Below are 14,842 nucleotides of genomic sequence, written 5' to 3'. Positions count from 1 at the left end.
TGCTGCAGTTGTAAGCCCCAGCTGCTACCTGAAGGTGCCAGGTATTACACACAATCCGAGGAAAAGGGATTTACAGATTGTGTAAAATCCATTCCGTCGGTGTTTTGCAAGTTGACAGGTGCCTTTCATTCCGTCATCTGCCCAATTTGATTTTTTTATGTTTCTGAATTTGCGCAAATGCGCCTGTGCAAAATGGTCAAATCCCCACGAAATGCACAAATCCCCACAAAATGCACATTTTCACGCCTTAACCTATGGGGGGAATATGCATTTTGGGGCATTTTTTTTTCTTTTTGTGTATTTTTCTGTGACAACATTTGCACAAAATTCCTGAACGTTAGAAAAATGATCCGCAAGTCCACAGAATCCACCCACCAAGGGAAAAGACTCTGTGGAAAAGATTCTGTGGAATCCGTGGGTCAGATTCATAAAAATCTGAATTCATTTGGTTCCGTTGCAGATTCCTCCGACATCCCTACCCAGGATGTTGCACAAAGCATGCTTTCTTAAACCGGAAGCTCTTTCTCTCTCTTCCAGTTTGCTCTGCTGTTTTTTCAGCTAGTCGCTGCACAATCAAGCATGAGACATAGCTTTGCTTTACAGGAAAAATGATAAAAACAGGTTTCACCCAAGATGAGCATAGAAGAAAAGCCACATTTACCTTTTGCTTTTCTTTATCTTGCAGGATATGCTACCTATTCCAGGGGATCCAACGCAAGGGACTGGCAATTACAACATTGAAGATTTTGCTGATTTGGGCATGTTTCCTCCATTTTCTGAGTAAATTTATCTAGCCAGATAACCTCTGAAATGATGTGGCTAGGAGGGAGGGAAATACCAATGTAGTTTGGGCTCTGCTTTTTCTGTGCAGCATTATCATAGGAGCTATTATACAAGAAGCCTCCGTTCTCATATTTCAGAAAATAACTCGCTCTCCTTCCAAATGCTGACCATGCAAGTTCTAATGAAATAATGAATGCCAACCAGTCGGGGTTCATGTAAGGATCCATTTTGTATTGCATTCCCATTTTGCAGTAGGGGGGGGTGGGGGGAGGCACTTTGATTGTGAACTTTCTCTGAGCTCTTAACATTTGAATGTGAACCATTTCTAACTTTCCCTTGTAGAGAAAGTTTTGTGTAAATAGATAATGAAAAATAACAAGCTCTCCAGTCCTTTGCACGCTACTTGAAAAATAAATCCTCTAGATTTTAATGGGATGGCGCAAGAATAGCTTAGGGCGCAATCCTATGCATGCTTACACAGAAAAAAAAAAAAGTCCGACAACTCCCAGCATTCCCCAGCCAGCATGGCTGGCTCGGAAATGCTGGGAGTTGTAGGACTTTTTTTCTTTCTAAATATGCATAAGATTATGCCTTTGGTGGGTTAAGTGTGGTAGCCTTGGAATGGGCTAAAAGGTTCTGTTCCCATGCTCTGCTTCACTGAGGGAAGGCACTTGGGTCAGTGAGTATTGCAAATGCTTTGCATGCACAAAAGTCTTGTGTTCAGTTCCCTGTCGCATCTCCAGATAAAAGGATCTCAGCTAACAAAGCTGGGAAAAGATCCCTGGCCTTAGACCTTGGAAAGAAACTGTCAGTCAGACAGGAGTGGGCTAGAGAGACCTACGGATGGAGGCAAGTTTTTTACATTCATATATATCGAGGAGTTGAATATCTGGCCCACCTGGCATCTGAAGACCATGCCCCTTTCTACTGGCCCCACCCCGTTTTCCTCAATAGTTTGGTGTAGAGATGTGAAGGCCCGGGGGAAAAAAGTTTTTTTCCCATTGACCATTTTTGTTTTTTTCCAAAAAAGTGGAAACGTTGAACAGCTTTGCATTTTTCTTTTAGAATTTAAGACAAAGTATTTATATATTTTTGGCCAGCCTTTTTTTGCCCAAAATGATTTCTAAAAACGATGTAATAACACTTTTATAGAAAGACTAGGGATGTGAAATATCTGGAAATAATGAAGTGATGGGGAAAAATATTTTTAATCCTCTCTATAAGATTCCCAGCACAGTTAGTTCTTTCATTCCTTATTAAAATTATTGATCTAAAGTATATTTTACTGATAGACATTTATGCTGTTTCCCAACATGTGAGTAGAGTCACCATTGTGCATTCTTGACAGTAAATGTGCATTCTTGACAGCTTGGGATTTGTTCTATAGAGTCCTGCGTTTCTGATGCTGTAGCAGCCATTTAATGTAGTTCTAATCTATTCAGACAATAATTACAAATTTACCAACTGCGTTTACTTTTAAGTTTTAAAATATAATCACTTTTATGAGCAAACTAAGTCATACATAAAATAATTTTAGGAATAGAAAGGCTGCTTTATGTCCCTAAAGCAGCCCTCCCCAACCTGGTGCCCCCTGGATGTTTTGAACAACAGTGCCCGGCATTCCTGACCATTGGCCATGCTGCCTGTGGCTGATGGGAGCTGAAGTCCAAAATATTTGGAGGGCAGCAGGTTGGGGAACGCTGTCTTAAAGCAACAAAATTACTTTAGATCTGTAAAGAGCACTTAAAAATAGTATTGCTTATTTTTCAGTTTTTTCAAAATTTCCCATTTGAAAAAAGGGATTTATTTTCATGGCCTCAAAATTTCCAGAAATTTTACATCTCTACCTTGGTGGTTTCTGGCTTTTGTGCAGTTCCCCCCACCCCAATTCTAAAAGGTTGAAATAGCCTCTCCTAAGGCTCAATTCATGGCAGTAAGAGCTTAAAACTAAAATACGCTGGTATTTTTGCAGTTGCCCCCTTTGCCTTCAGCCCAGCCTACTCCTGGAATGTGGTCTCCGAGAGCTTCTCCATAATTAAATTCAGGCCCCCGGCTGAAAGAGGTTCAACACCCCTGATATCTGTCTTCACTTCTGCATGTGGTGGCATTGATCATGCACAGCAGTGGTCGTATGACTGCTCTGGGTAAATGCAGTAGCCAGATTTCACCTTGTATGATGATCTGGAGATCAAAGGGGAGTTGCTTGTTGGGCTTGCAAACCCAGTCTAGCTTCTAAAGACTTGGTCTTGTGAGAGTTTAGCATAAGTAACTAGAGTGGCCATCCTGGATCACAGAGTCTGTGTCCTGTTCCATTGTGGTTCCATTGTCTCTACTAGGTGACAGCTCAAGCAGGGGGACTTGGAGTTGGGCAGCAGATGAAGTAGTACTGGAATACAGCAGGTTCAGAAGCACAGATGGAACTCAGGGACTCTGGGCTCTGTTTCAGGACCATGGATAGCAATCTTGCAATGTAAGACAAGTTACCCCAGCACTGGCTGAGAGCAAATGATGGGGCTTTATAGCCAGGCTAGGAGAGTCCTTCTAGGAGCTAGAAGGACTCCACCTCCTGAAGTGGACATCTGGTTTTCTTAAAGGGCCAGTGTCCCTTCCCACAGTTGCTGGCTTCTTTGAGGTAGTGAGGGTCTGGGGAGTGAAGAGCTGCTCGGCCAATGCTCCCCAGATCCCCCTGCTCACTGGAAGAGTCTGAGGTCCACTTCTTGGAGACAGAAGGCCACAGTGCCTCATGGGATCAAGAGGACAGGGCATAGGATCCAAGATGGATGGTCCCACTTGTGAGGGTCCAGGAACTGGTTTTGACTCCTCCTCAGAGTGAGCGCTGCTGGAAACCTCCAACTTGGGGGGCTCTCAGTCCTGGGCCATGGCAGACTGCATCCTAGAGCAGGAAATGGCCAACTCCTGTCTTTTCAGGAACTGCTCTATTCTCCAGGCAACAATCCTGGGGCCAAAACTGGCATTTTGCCACACAACCTGATCCCGTCACAATTGTCTAGGTTTCACAATACTCAACGCCCCCTAGTATTAAGGTCTCCACCATTATAAAGCATATATGTTCAGGAGCAGTATTATTTTGCATCTAAAAAAGCCCACCCAGATATGAGTAGAATATCCCTCAGGCAACTTTTGAAAACAGTTTTCATTTCTTTACTAATTGAAACAGTGGAGGCTGCTGGCTCCGATGTCAGTGGGGCAGTGAATCTGCTCTGGGTTTCAGTCAGAAACTCAAAGGAGCTATCCAAGGTGTGGACTTTAGAGTTCAGACTGGTTCTGACTGAAACCTGGAGTGGATTCACCATCCCACTGGCATCAGAGCCTCCGCTAGATTGAAACTTTGGGCAACTGTTTTCGACAGCTCAGTTCACGTTTGGTGCGGCCACCTGGAGGGCCAGATAAAATTTCTCCACGGGCTGGATTAGGGCCATGAGCAACATGCTGGTGATCTCTAGCCTAGCAAGTCTCTTTTTACCTCACTCTTCTTTCCTCATGAGCGCTCAGTATGAATCATTCTGGGATAGCATGGGAGGTTCAAATTGTCACCCCCGGGGCTGTTAGCAGTGATGTTGAGGGAAATGGATGTCACGTGGACACAGTGCACAGAAAACAGATCAGGCATCTGTACTGTGACACATACAGTACACAAAGCCCGACCCATGTTGTAAATTGGTCAAGCCGCCATTTGCTGAAATAATTTTGAGATTCTTCACTTCAATGGGTTGTGCTTCCAATTGTGGAGGATGATTAACAGAAGGGGGGAAAGACATCACAAGGGGTGAGGGGGTGGCTTGGTTCTCTATATTAGGCCAGTATACTGTGAGATTGGGTGGGAGAGCACATAGCTCACCATGTGTTAAGTGCTCGATCCTGACTGATGTTCGAACCCTTGCTCCTTGCTCCCCTTTTAATGCCTCATTTCCCAGCTTCAGAATCTACTCTCTTTGTGGTCATTTTAGGCCAGTTTGAATGTAAGGTTATATAACCGTAACCTAGTCCTTTCTGACAAAAAAACAAAAAGAGCTCTAGCGCCTTTCAAGCCTCATTTTAACCCAGCTAAACTTGAATGTGTGTACATTTTAGTACTGTCTGTATATCTAGTGTTGTACGAAGTGAATTCCTGGGTTTCTGTGTGTGTGTGTTTAGTTTTTATTTTGCCATATAAAAGGGAAGTCCACGAGAAGGGAAGTGTGCCTGGAAAAGAAAGCAATACTGGAGAGAGCTAAGGGACAGTTCATACTTTCACCTAGCTGGGGATGCTGTGTGTGTACCCTGTGTGTACCATGGGCACTATATGTGAACAGTCCTAACACATGGGTCCAATTCATGTGATCTTCCCTCCCCTTTCTGAAGGGGAAGAATGGCTCTAATTGGGCAAATGTGCATATCACTATGTGTTTACTGCCCACATCAGACTTTAACCCAAACGACACATATAGGATCCTTGGCTGGGAGTGTTTCTGAACCAGCCTGAAGACTTGCTCCAACCCCCATATTTCAGGCCTTAATTGTAGGGCCATTACTCCTCCACTGCTGGTCAACTGCTGGCACCACACTTTTAAGAAGGATGCAGACAAACTGGAGAGGGTTCAGAGGAGGGCAACGAAGATGATCAGGGGACTGGAAACAAAGCCCTATGAGGAGAGAGAGAAAGAACTGGGCATGTTTAGCCTTGAAAAGAGAAGACTGAGAGGAGATAGGATAGCGCTCTTCAAGTACTTGAAAGGTTGTCACAGAGAGGAAGGCCAGGATCTCTTCTCGATATCCCAAAGTGCAGGACACAGAATAATGGGCTCAAGTGACAGGAAGCCAGATTCCAGCTGAATGTCAGGAAAAACTTCCTGACTGTTAGACCAATGTGACAATGGAGCCCTTACCTAGGGAGGCAGTGGGCTCTCCCACACTGGAGGCATTCAAGATGAAGCTGGACAGCCATCTGTCAGGGATGCTCTGACTTGGATTCCTGCATTGAGCAGGGGGTTGGACTTGATGGTCTTATAGGCCCCTTCCAACCCTACTATTCTATGATTCTATGAATACCACAAGTCTTGGTATGGAAGGATTACTGTTCAACAGCCTTCCTCAACCTGGCGCCCTCCAGATGTGTTGGATGGGAGCCCTAGTGTGCTGGGAGTTGGAGTCCAAAGCATTTGGAGGGCACCAGGTTGGAGAAGGCTGTTGTACACCATCAGCAGCACCATGTAAACATGTCTGCCACTGGACTGTACCGCTTCAGACCACAGCTGGGAACTATGTCTGAATGTTCCCCCGCATACACATTTCCATGCACATACAACAGTAGAATGCAGGGCAGGAGGTTCTAGCTTTGCCTTTTTCCTGACATGCTAGTCTTGTGTGGGCAAGGAGTATTGTAAACGTCCAGTGCCCTATCTGCTCTCTGATGTGGTTTGGGCCAGCAAGAGATTGTGTGGTGATCCTAACAGGCACAATCCACTAGCAACTATCTCCTGCCCGATCCCCATTGAAATGAATGGGACTGGTGGATATTGCTTTTGCTGGCTTACTGAATTGTATTGAGATCACATGTTAATTTTAACTATGTGAGCTTGTATGCTCAGCAGGCCTGTGGTGTGTGGGGCATTTAAAAGTTCTGGAGAAGAGCAGACCTTGGGTGCTGATAGGGCCTAGGCTTACCATGAGTAGCTGGGCACCTTGCAGAACCCCAAACATGTTGCAGCACCCTTAGCACTGCAAACTTGCATCTTGTGCCAGGCTGGATGGCAGAGGAGGGAGGATATAAGAATATCTCCGCTAGATTGGACCAAAAATCCATATAGTTTAAGATCCTGTTTCCAGCTGTAACCAGCCAGATGCTTCTGGGCAGCCTGGGCAGTACTCTCCAGCTTCTGATATTTAGAGGTAGACAATCCCTGAGCATGGAGGTTCTGCTTAGCTATCATGGCTGATGGTCTTTGATTGTATCTATCCTCCATTAACCTGCCAAATCCCTTTTTAAAGCCATCGAAGGCATAGCAAGCATTGCCACGTCTTGTAGCTGTGATTCTGTATGTTAACAGAGCATTAACTATAACGTTCCTTTGCAGAGCACCTTTGCACCCTGCTCCAGCTTGGAGCTGGCTCTTACCCACAATGAGCTGCTTAATAAAGTAAAAAAACAAACAAACACTACACTTTTGTTTAAATAAGCTAAGCAAAAAAGCTGCAAATGATTTTGCAGTTAACAACTGCAGACCATTGGCTTCCAGAAGGGGGCATGTTCTAATATAGACACTAGCCTGTTTTAATGCCTTCCATCATTTACAAAGTTATGGTGCTGCTTCTGTTGAAGAGGCTAGTTGGGACAGCTTACAAATCTAAGGTGGAACTACATGTTACTCTCGACATGGGGTTGCCGCCCAAAATGGCATCCCTGTGTTAGATTCTCCTCCACTTCCTTGTAACTGTAGAATCATTTACCCTGATACACTGACACCATTTCTTTATGCAGTTCCCTGCCCCAGCCAGCAGTAACCAATGACAGACAGGAAAATAGTCAATATGGTGATGTTGTGATAAGGGATAGGTGATTCTACACATTATGGGTGAGAGGAAGCAAACTTGACACAGGGGTGCCATTTTCAGCAGTAGTCCCAAGTTCAGCATAACACATAGTTTCCCATCTTCTGTGTCCATGTCTAGCTTGGTTGCCGTTCTTTGCCTGAAAGTATGGTATGGAATGATAAATATCTTTCACAAGCCAGCATTTTAAAGCTCCTAATTAATTTCTGGTACAATGTTAACAGCAGTGTCAGATTTATTCAATTGCTACAGCACATATTTTTATATGCACTGTACTCTTTTCTTTTCTCCTTTCCCCTCCAAAAGTTAGGCAGCACACAATTATCAATGTCATACTGCCTGATTTTGCTGCCTCGCATGATAGCCAAGGACTCCATTTCTTTAGAGCTGGTAAGCTTGTTTTTGAGGCTATAATCAGGTTAGAAAGGAAAATACAAGATTGCTATCTTAGCTAGACTGGGGGGTGGGGGGGAGTGTTGCTAAATATGGGTAGGCTAGGGGGAAAATGGGGGCATTTTGCTACGATTATGGCTGCAGATATATCTTAAATTGTCAGCTTGATTTTCTGGGTTAACAACTGTGTGGAAATAAGCCAGTTTTCTTATATTAACTCCAGGTGTGATCCAGCCAAAGTTAAGCACTTTTAATACTGTTGAACCCAATCTAGGCAAACCCAGGGCTTTTTGAAGTTCCACTGATTTCACCGGGGAGAGAGTTAAGCGAGTGCTTAAGGTGCCTTAAGATGTGAGGACCCACCTTTAGGAAAAGCCCACCTCCCGCTGTTTTCAGTAAAGTCTGCAAGTTTGGAGCAGGCATTTAGCGTCTGTAATTATTATTTGCTGTTTTTTGTTGTGTTGAAAATATTGTACGCTGCTTTGAAGGTTGGAAAAGTGGCCCATAACTATTTTAAATAAAAATATTTGCTGGTCTGATCATGTTTTGCCAAGAAACCAGGGCAGATATCTAGTAAATGCAAGTTTCTGGCCAGCTCTTCCATGACCTGCCTCATTCTTCCCTAGCCTCCATAGTTCCATCTTGGCTGTAACCCTGTCCATTCGATCCTGTCCTGGTTGCACCTCTGATCTGCCAAATTCCTTCAGGCTCCTCCCATTCCCTGCCAGGTTCTGCCTTGGCTCCTGGCCCTTCTGAGGTTGGGGCCAAGGAGGCAGTATTTTTGAAATCCAAACTTGGCATCCTTATCTCCCAGAGAAATCAGCAAGCTTCACTCTGGCAGGATTGTCCCCATCAATTAGCTTTCTCCTGTTGAAACCTCAAAGTGCTCTGCATTGGCTCTGGGCTGTGCACTCTTAACTACCCCAGCCCTAAAAATAAATACAAATGTTCGGAGGTGGGGGTTAATGGACTTTTCTTATCGTTTGCATCCATATCTGCTGGAGCTCCTTCATGTCAATGTGAAACTGTGTTGTGAATAAAAATGTATTTTGTACTTCTAAGTGTTCTGTATAGCAAAACCAGTTTTGTGTGTCTGTATAATTAATAACTTGCCTTTTAAAATTTCATTAAAATAATAATCCATCACAATTTATTTATGCTTTTATTTATAATATTTCTATATCGCCTTTCTGCTAATGTCACCAAACTGGTGTACAATACAAATAAATTATATATATAACAACCACCAAAATCATCCTATGTACGCTTTATTCCTTCAAGAAAAAGGTTACTGAAGGTAGCTACTGAACATCATAGAACCTATAAATCCCTTTCATCCCCTTGGGCCTTGAGATCCACACACCCATAGCCATCTCTGAAAGGGTGTCTCTCTCTTTAAGCTCTCCCACACTGGAGGCATTCAAGATGAGACTGGACAACCATCTGTCAGGGATGCTTTGACTTGGATTCCTGCATTGATCAAGGAGTTGGACTCGATGGTCTTGTAGGCTCCTTCCAACCCTACTATTCTATGATTCTAAGCTGTCAGATCAAGAGACATGAAATGAATACGTGGCTTTTGTCATCCTTTATTAACCACAACAATTAACCACTATGTACATAAAGTGGGAATCCTAAAAACAAAATTACAAGAATTTCAATACCAGGAAATGCACCTAAATATGCCAGAATGTAGCTCTTAAAAAAAGAAGTATCTTTTCAACCAGATTATTTTCTGAGATCATTCAGAGAAAAAAGTAAAAAAACCCAAAAGGGGTTTTTAATTGTATCTTAGTGTATTTTTAAGTGTATCTTAGATTACACTTTTCCTGTGCTCCCTAAGAATAGCAAGATTAGGACCTCCATCTTTAAACACATTTTTATACACATGTTGAAGATAGTAAATCCTAAGAAATATAAAAATGGAAGATTTATAAGATTTCAACACAGTGAGACTATGTACCAAAAGTACTCCCAAAATTCACAAATTCAAAGACTTTTACAGTGGATCTAACAGGTGATAGAATTTACTCTACAGAAATTAAATTGCTGCCCCAAAGCCTGCCCTATACTTAGAGAGCATGACTTGGCTCACATGAATGCTGATGTTAAGGCATTTGAGAAAAGATGCAGGTTAAAAGAATATTTCCATAATGATAACAAAATTGATATTTTGAACCCATGCCATGATTCTCTCTCACAATTTATGCCCAAAGAAACCTGAACACCAAACCCAAATAGGAAGGAATATCTTGATCTTCAGTTTTATTGACTAACTTTAGTGAGATATACCTCCAAGTGAAGACACATAAGATTGCATTTTTATATTTTTTACTTGCAATATTTATGTGCTGCTGTTCAAAATTACAAATCAGTTTGCAATGTAAAAACATAATCATACAATAGCTATAAATCCTAAAACGAGAAACAAATTAGAATCAATCTAATCACTTTAGCTGTTCATCTCAAAACAAATACGTTGCTGTACATTTCCAAAAGGCAGCCATGTTGAAGCTGAACACACCTCTTGCAAGGAAGGCATGCCACATTATTGGGGCAACCACTTAGAAGGCCCCGCTCCTAGTAGACACCAGAAGCATCACTACAAGATGAAATTCTGAAGTTATATAATGGAAGGAAGGTAATATTCATGGCTAGCTTTTATTTAAATGGGGTGGAGAAGGGGAGCGAATGAAAGAGCCTATAAATATTGCTAAAGTATTATCAGATTTCAGAGATAGCTAATCCAAAACGTTCATTGCGATGGAAATGGAATAGCCTCTTGATAACTTCTCATGACTACCTCATGATCTAAGGTCAGCAATCTCTGACCTTAGATCATGGAAGCGCCACAGCTAAACGGGTGGAATTGGCCATCTAGCGAAAATGCAGGGCAGCTGGAGCACAGAGGCAAGGATCGCCTCTGTGCTCTGGTTGCCTTGCATTGGATACTTGGTAGCTTCCAACTTTGGGGACTGCCAAATATGTCCATAGGATTGTGTCCTTAATATAGGAATTTGCAAAGACCCAATCCCTCGGGCATCCCTAGCAGTGGTACAGTCCAGGAAAAACCTTTACCACTTAATTTCATTCCAGGAATGATGTTGCAAATGGCCCAGAGTTAATTCTGTAGTTTTACGCTGCTTATTATTGCACTTTCCCTGCTGTTCTCTTCTTTTATATTGTGGTTTCTTGTCTTGATTGATTTCAACTGTTGTCCTCTGACTTCTTTAGTTGGGGAGAAGACAGGGTAAATATGTTTTAAATATCCAGTTTGGCTGCTCTGTCAGTATAAACTGCAAGCTACTCTCTCACATTTTCCAACAGGGAACAATAGAAACATGGCTAAAAAACAAAACAAAAATAAAACCTGAAGTAGGTTCCGTTTAAGGAAAGGATGGAGTGACTGACATCATTTCTGTGCTCCTGTGCCACTCTCAAGAAAGAGCCTGGAAAACCTGACATGTCAGGGACATGGGCAGCAGTCTGAGGCAAGCCAGGAACAAGCCAGAAGTCAGGACAGAAGAATAAATGAGGATATAGGACCATGTTGCTTAGGCTAGGGTCAGCTGGAACCAGTGGAGGCTGGTGGCTCCAATGTCAGTGGGGTGGTGAGTCTGCTCCAGGTTTCAGTCAGAACTCTAAAGGTGTTGTGTTTCCCTTGGGCCCCCTCTTTCCTGATGCTCTCATACACACAAATAGAGAGGCTTTAGTCTCAGGCCTTTAATTCATTATCAACAGGTTCATGACAGAGGCAAATCCTTGAAGACTCTCAGGCTACAAAGGAATGCCTCCAGGGGATTCAAATGGGAACACCGACCTTGCCTGCAGTTTGAAGTGAGGCTTGCTGGCTAGACTAACTTAGGGAAGGATGTCCCGCCCTTCCAGTGATGCTTCCCTACGTCGCCTCTCACGCATCGCTAACCGGTTTGACTGTCTGAGCTCCACCCCAATGTTTCCCTCTTAGCTCTGCGCTGTAGTCTAGCATATCTTAGGTCAGAGCCCCCACTCTCCTCCTCCTCTTCCTTGTCCCGGCTTCTCACAGAGGGGGACAATGGGGGGTGCTTCAGGCCTGGCCATCTCGTAGTTAGTAACCTCAGAAGCACGCCTACCCATACCTGAACTGGCTTGGGAAAATGCATCCCCCAGTTCTGGCTGTTCCTCTTCTGAATCTGAGCTGCTATCTCCCTGCGCTCAGAATCAATCCTGACAAAAGGAACTATCCAAGGTGCTTTGCACCTGGTTGGAACAGAAAGTCCTCTTATACTCCTTCCTGCCCACGAACATCCAATGGGCAGCCTAGGTGGGTGGAGTCAGTCCAAGGCCGGAAGGCACTTCACTAAGAAGGGGCCATCTGCTGTCTCGTGGTTCACCACACGGGGGTGGCGCACAGAACAAGAAGCTTCTAATGCTGTAATGTTCAAACAGAGGATGTCTTTCAATAGAGGACTGTCTCCTGCAAAATAGGACAAATGGCCAAACTATGAAATGTAGGCCTTTGGTTTTTTTGCTTAGTTTTTTATAAATATTTTTTATTGAATTTACATTTATAACAAAAGGATGTAACATCCAATCACATCAAACATAATACAATGATCAAACATGGGATTACCTTGATACATACAATCAACATCAATCCAAATTAATTAGGAGACACAGTAGACTGATTGTAATTGTATATAAAGCTAGAGGAAAATATTTCAAAACTTTTCCCAAAAAAATCTTATCCTAGCAGGTCTCTCCAGCATGTTCCATGAGTTCATGAAGGTGTGGTAACGTCCTTGTTGCTATTAACATAGTTAATAAATCACTCCCAGATTCCATAAAAATTATCAATATATGACTCAGATCTATACTGCTTGACCTGTTTTGTTAGCAACAGACTAGAGTTTATTTCTCCATGCAATAAGGAATGCTGATTATTCTTTTTTTCCCATGAAGATGCTATTATAATTCTAGCAGCCACCCACATTAAAGTAGGAACTTCCTTTTGTGCAAGGTCCCCCACCCCTCTTGAAAATGGCTAACAGAGCAAATTGAGGGAAGAGGTCAATTTTTTGTTGAGTAATATATTCACCCACTTTGAAGACGTTACTCCAGAACTGGTTGACTGAGGGGCAAAGCCACCACATATGAAATTAAGTGCCAGTTTCATCACATCCTCTCCAACTGTTACAACTTAATTTCACTGGAGTGAGGTCCCATCAATAGTGATTTCATAGAATTCTCTTTTATTTTGACAGAAACAGATTTAAATGAGGCAGATGCTTGGAGACTGTTTGGCCCTGCATAGGACAGTACTGGGAGCCCCATCAAAGCCACTCTGAGGGGTGGTCTTCATATGTTACTGCAATGGCACAGGAACCTTTTCGTCCTTGTGTCTTTGTCTCCCTGGTAAGGGTTGAGCCATAGGCAACTGTCTGAGAGGAGCTGGGATCCAGGGGCCAGGAGTTGCTCCAGGGAGGGATCAGAGCTGGGTACATAAAACTAAGAGAAGTGAAGCTGGGAGTCAAAGTTGAGGAACAAAGCTAAGAGTCAAAGCCCAAGATTCTCCTCTTAGGAGAACTTGGTCTGCAGATTCTGGAATCCTGGTGGTTCCTTGGTCTAAGGTGGCAAACTTTAGGCTCCAGGCATTTTCTCATCTTGCCCCACAATTGTGGAATTCTCTCCTTTTACACCTCCGTATGAAACCAGAGTTGGACAGATTTAAAAGAGGCTTGAAAATGTATTTGTTTGAGTCAAAGCTATAGGCATTGGTGTATGGAGTGAGGAACAATTGGTTTGTGTTTGTGTTTCAAATTGGTTTGTTGTTTTAATTGATTGGTTGTAAGTAGTTAAAATTTTGATTAGTTGTTTAATATGTAATTATTGACTTTGTTTATATTATTGTGTTGTATGTTATGGGGTTAATTGGAATGCACTCTGATATAGAGCACAATATAAATGTACATATCATCATCTTCATCTTCATCATCACACCAAAATACACCACTGCCTGGGAGACCACTGTTGCTCAGGCAAGATCTCAACCCAAACAGGAAGCCTTTTGTAGCTCTACCTGTCTAGGATGGTGCCATGACCAGCCTGGATAGGCAGGGCTATTCCCAAACCAGAGACTACTTCCTTGTCATGGAGATGTTCCAAACCACTGTTCTGGTGGCTCATCGTACAGGGCAGCCACACACAGAGCTGAGGGTTTCTGGTTCTAGCCCTGATAGCTTCTGACACACATGCTGCTGTGGGAATGCTTGAAAGCCCAGAATAATGTAGGTAGGGCCAGTGGTGTCATGGAGCCAAGGCTCACAGGGACGCAGGACTGAGACTTTTGGATTCGCAGGAATGCAAACATCATCTGCCAGCCCTGCCCCTCAGAATTCCCTTTTCCCTATGAGCTTAGGTGTAATCCTCTCAGTAGCTGGGGAAGGAGGTGGGGACTGAATTCTCTTGGCAACAACATATAGCTGTGAGCTATCTGTTGTAATGTGAAGTATTCGGGGGTGTTCTGGTCTTGAATGGGCAAATAAGCCCACTAGTGTTACAAAAGACCTGTGCCTGGTAGAGATGAAAACTACATGAACTGGTTTGTTGAGATGGATCCACACAGCTGCCTCAATGTTGGGCATCCCTTTGGGGGGGTGACTATGGGGACTGCCATAACGAACACCTGCATTTCCAAACTTAGCACTACTCCACTGGGCGGGGCCATTTACATTAGTTTTTCCCAATTCTATCATTGCCTGGCTGAGGGGGCTAGGGTGGCCATCAAGTGGGAAGGGCCTGGGCAAATAGCCCACCTGCATGTAGGGATGCTGAAGAAATTTGAGATGGACTAAAATGAGTTTGGATTTCTAAGAATATGACCTGCGGAATCTGCTGCAGAATGACCCCCTCAGACCGCGTGGAATCCTTGGACTTCCAGATGATTTTTTTTACTTTCCTGAAATTTACGCATATACATTCATCATCATTATTATTATTATTAAATTTATTAATCGCCCATCTGGCTGGTCACCCAGCCACTCTGGGCGATGTACAACATACAATAAAACAGTTTAAAACAATAAAATTCTACAGTAAAAACATTTTCTAAAATACCCTAACCCACCCCAAATGCCTG

At 43.2% G+C, this 14,842-nt stretch overlaps 1 protein-coding gene across 2 annotated transcripts in view; it reads left to right on the top strand.

The window, feature by feature from the left end:
- Positions 1 to 1,264, top strand: part of ARNT2 (aryl hydrocarbon receptor nuclear translocator 2) — a 175,678-nt gene extending 174,414 nt beyond the window's left edge. For both annotated transcript variants that reach the window (XM_084816437.1, XM_084816436.1), the window contains exon 19: positions 686 to 1,264. In XM_084816437.1, coding sequence (XP_084672563.1) covers positions 686 to 784 — 99 coding nt within the window. In that variant the 3' untranslated portion in view covers positions 785 to 1,264. The remainder of the gene's footprint in view (positions 1 to 685) is intronic.
- The last annotated feature ends 13,578 nt before the right edge of the window (positions 1,265 to 14,842 follow it).

This window comes from Heloderma suspectum, chromosome 11, assembly GCF_057233095.1.
Source record: "Heloderma suspectum isolate Gila_16-S chromosome 11, 16-S_ref, whole genome shotgun sequence".
NCBI lineage: Eukaryota > Metazoa > Chordata > Lepidosauria > Squamata > Helodermatidae > Heloderma > Heloderma suspectum.
The sequence above is the reverse complement of the archived record's forward strand: the minus strand, read 5'-3'. Positions and strand labels throughout refer to the sequence as shown.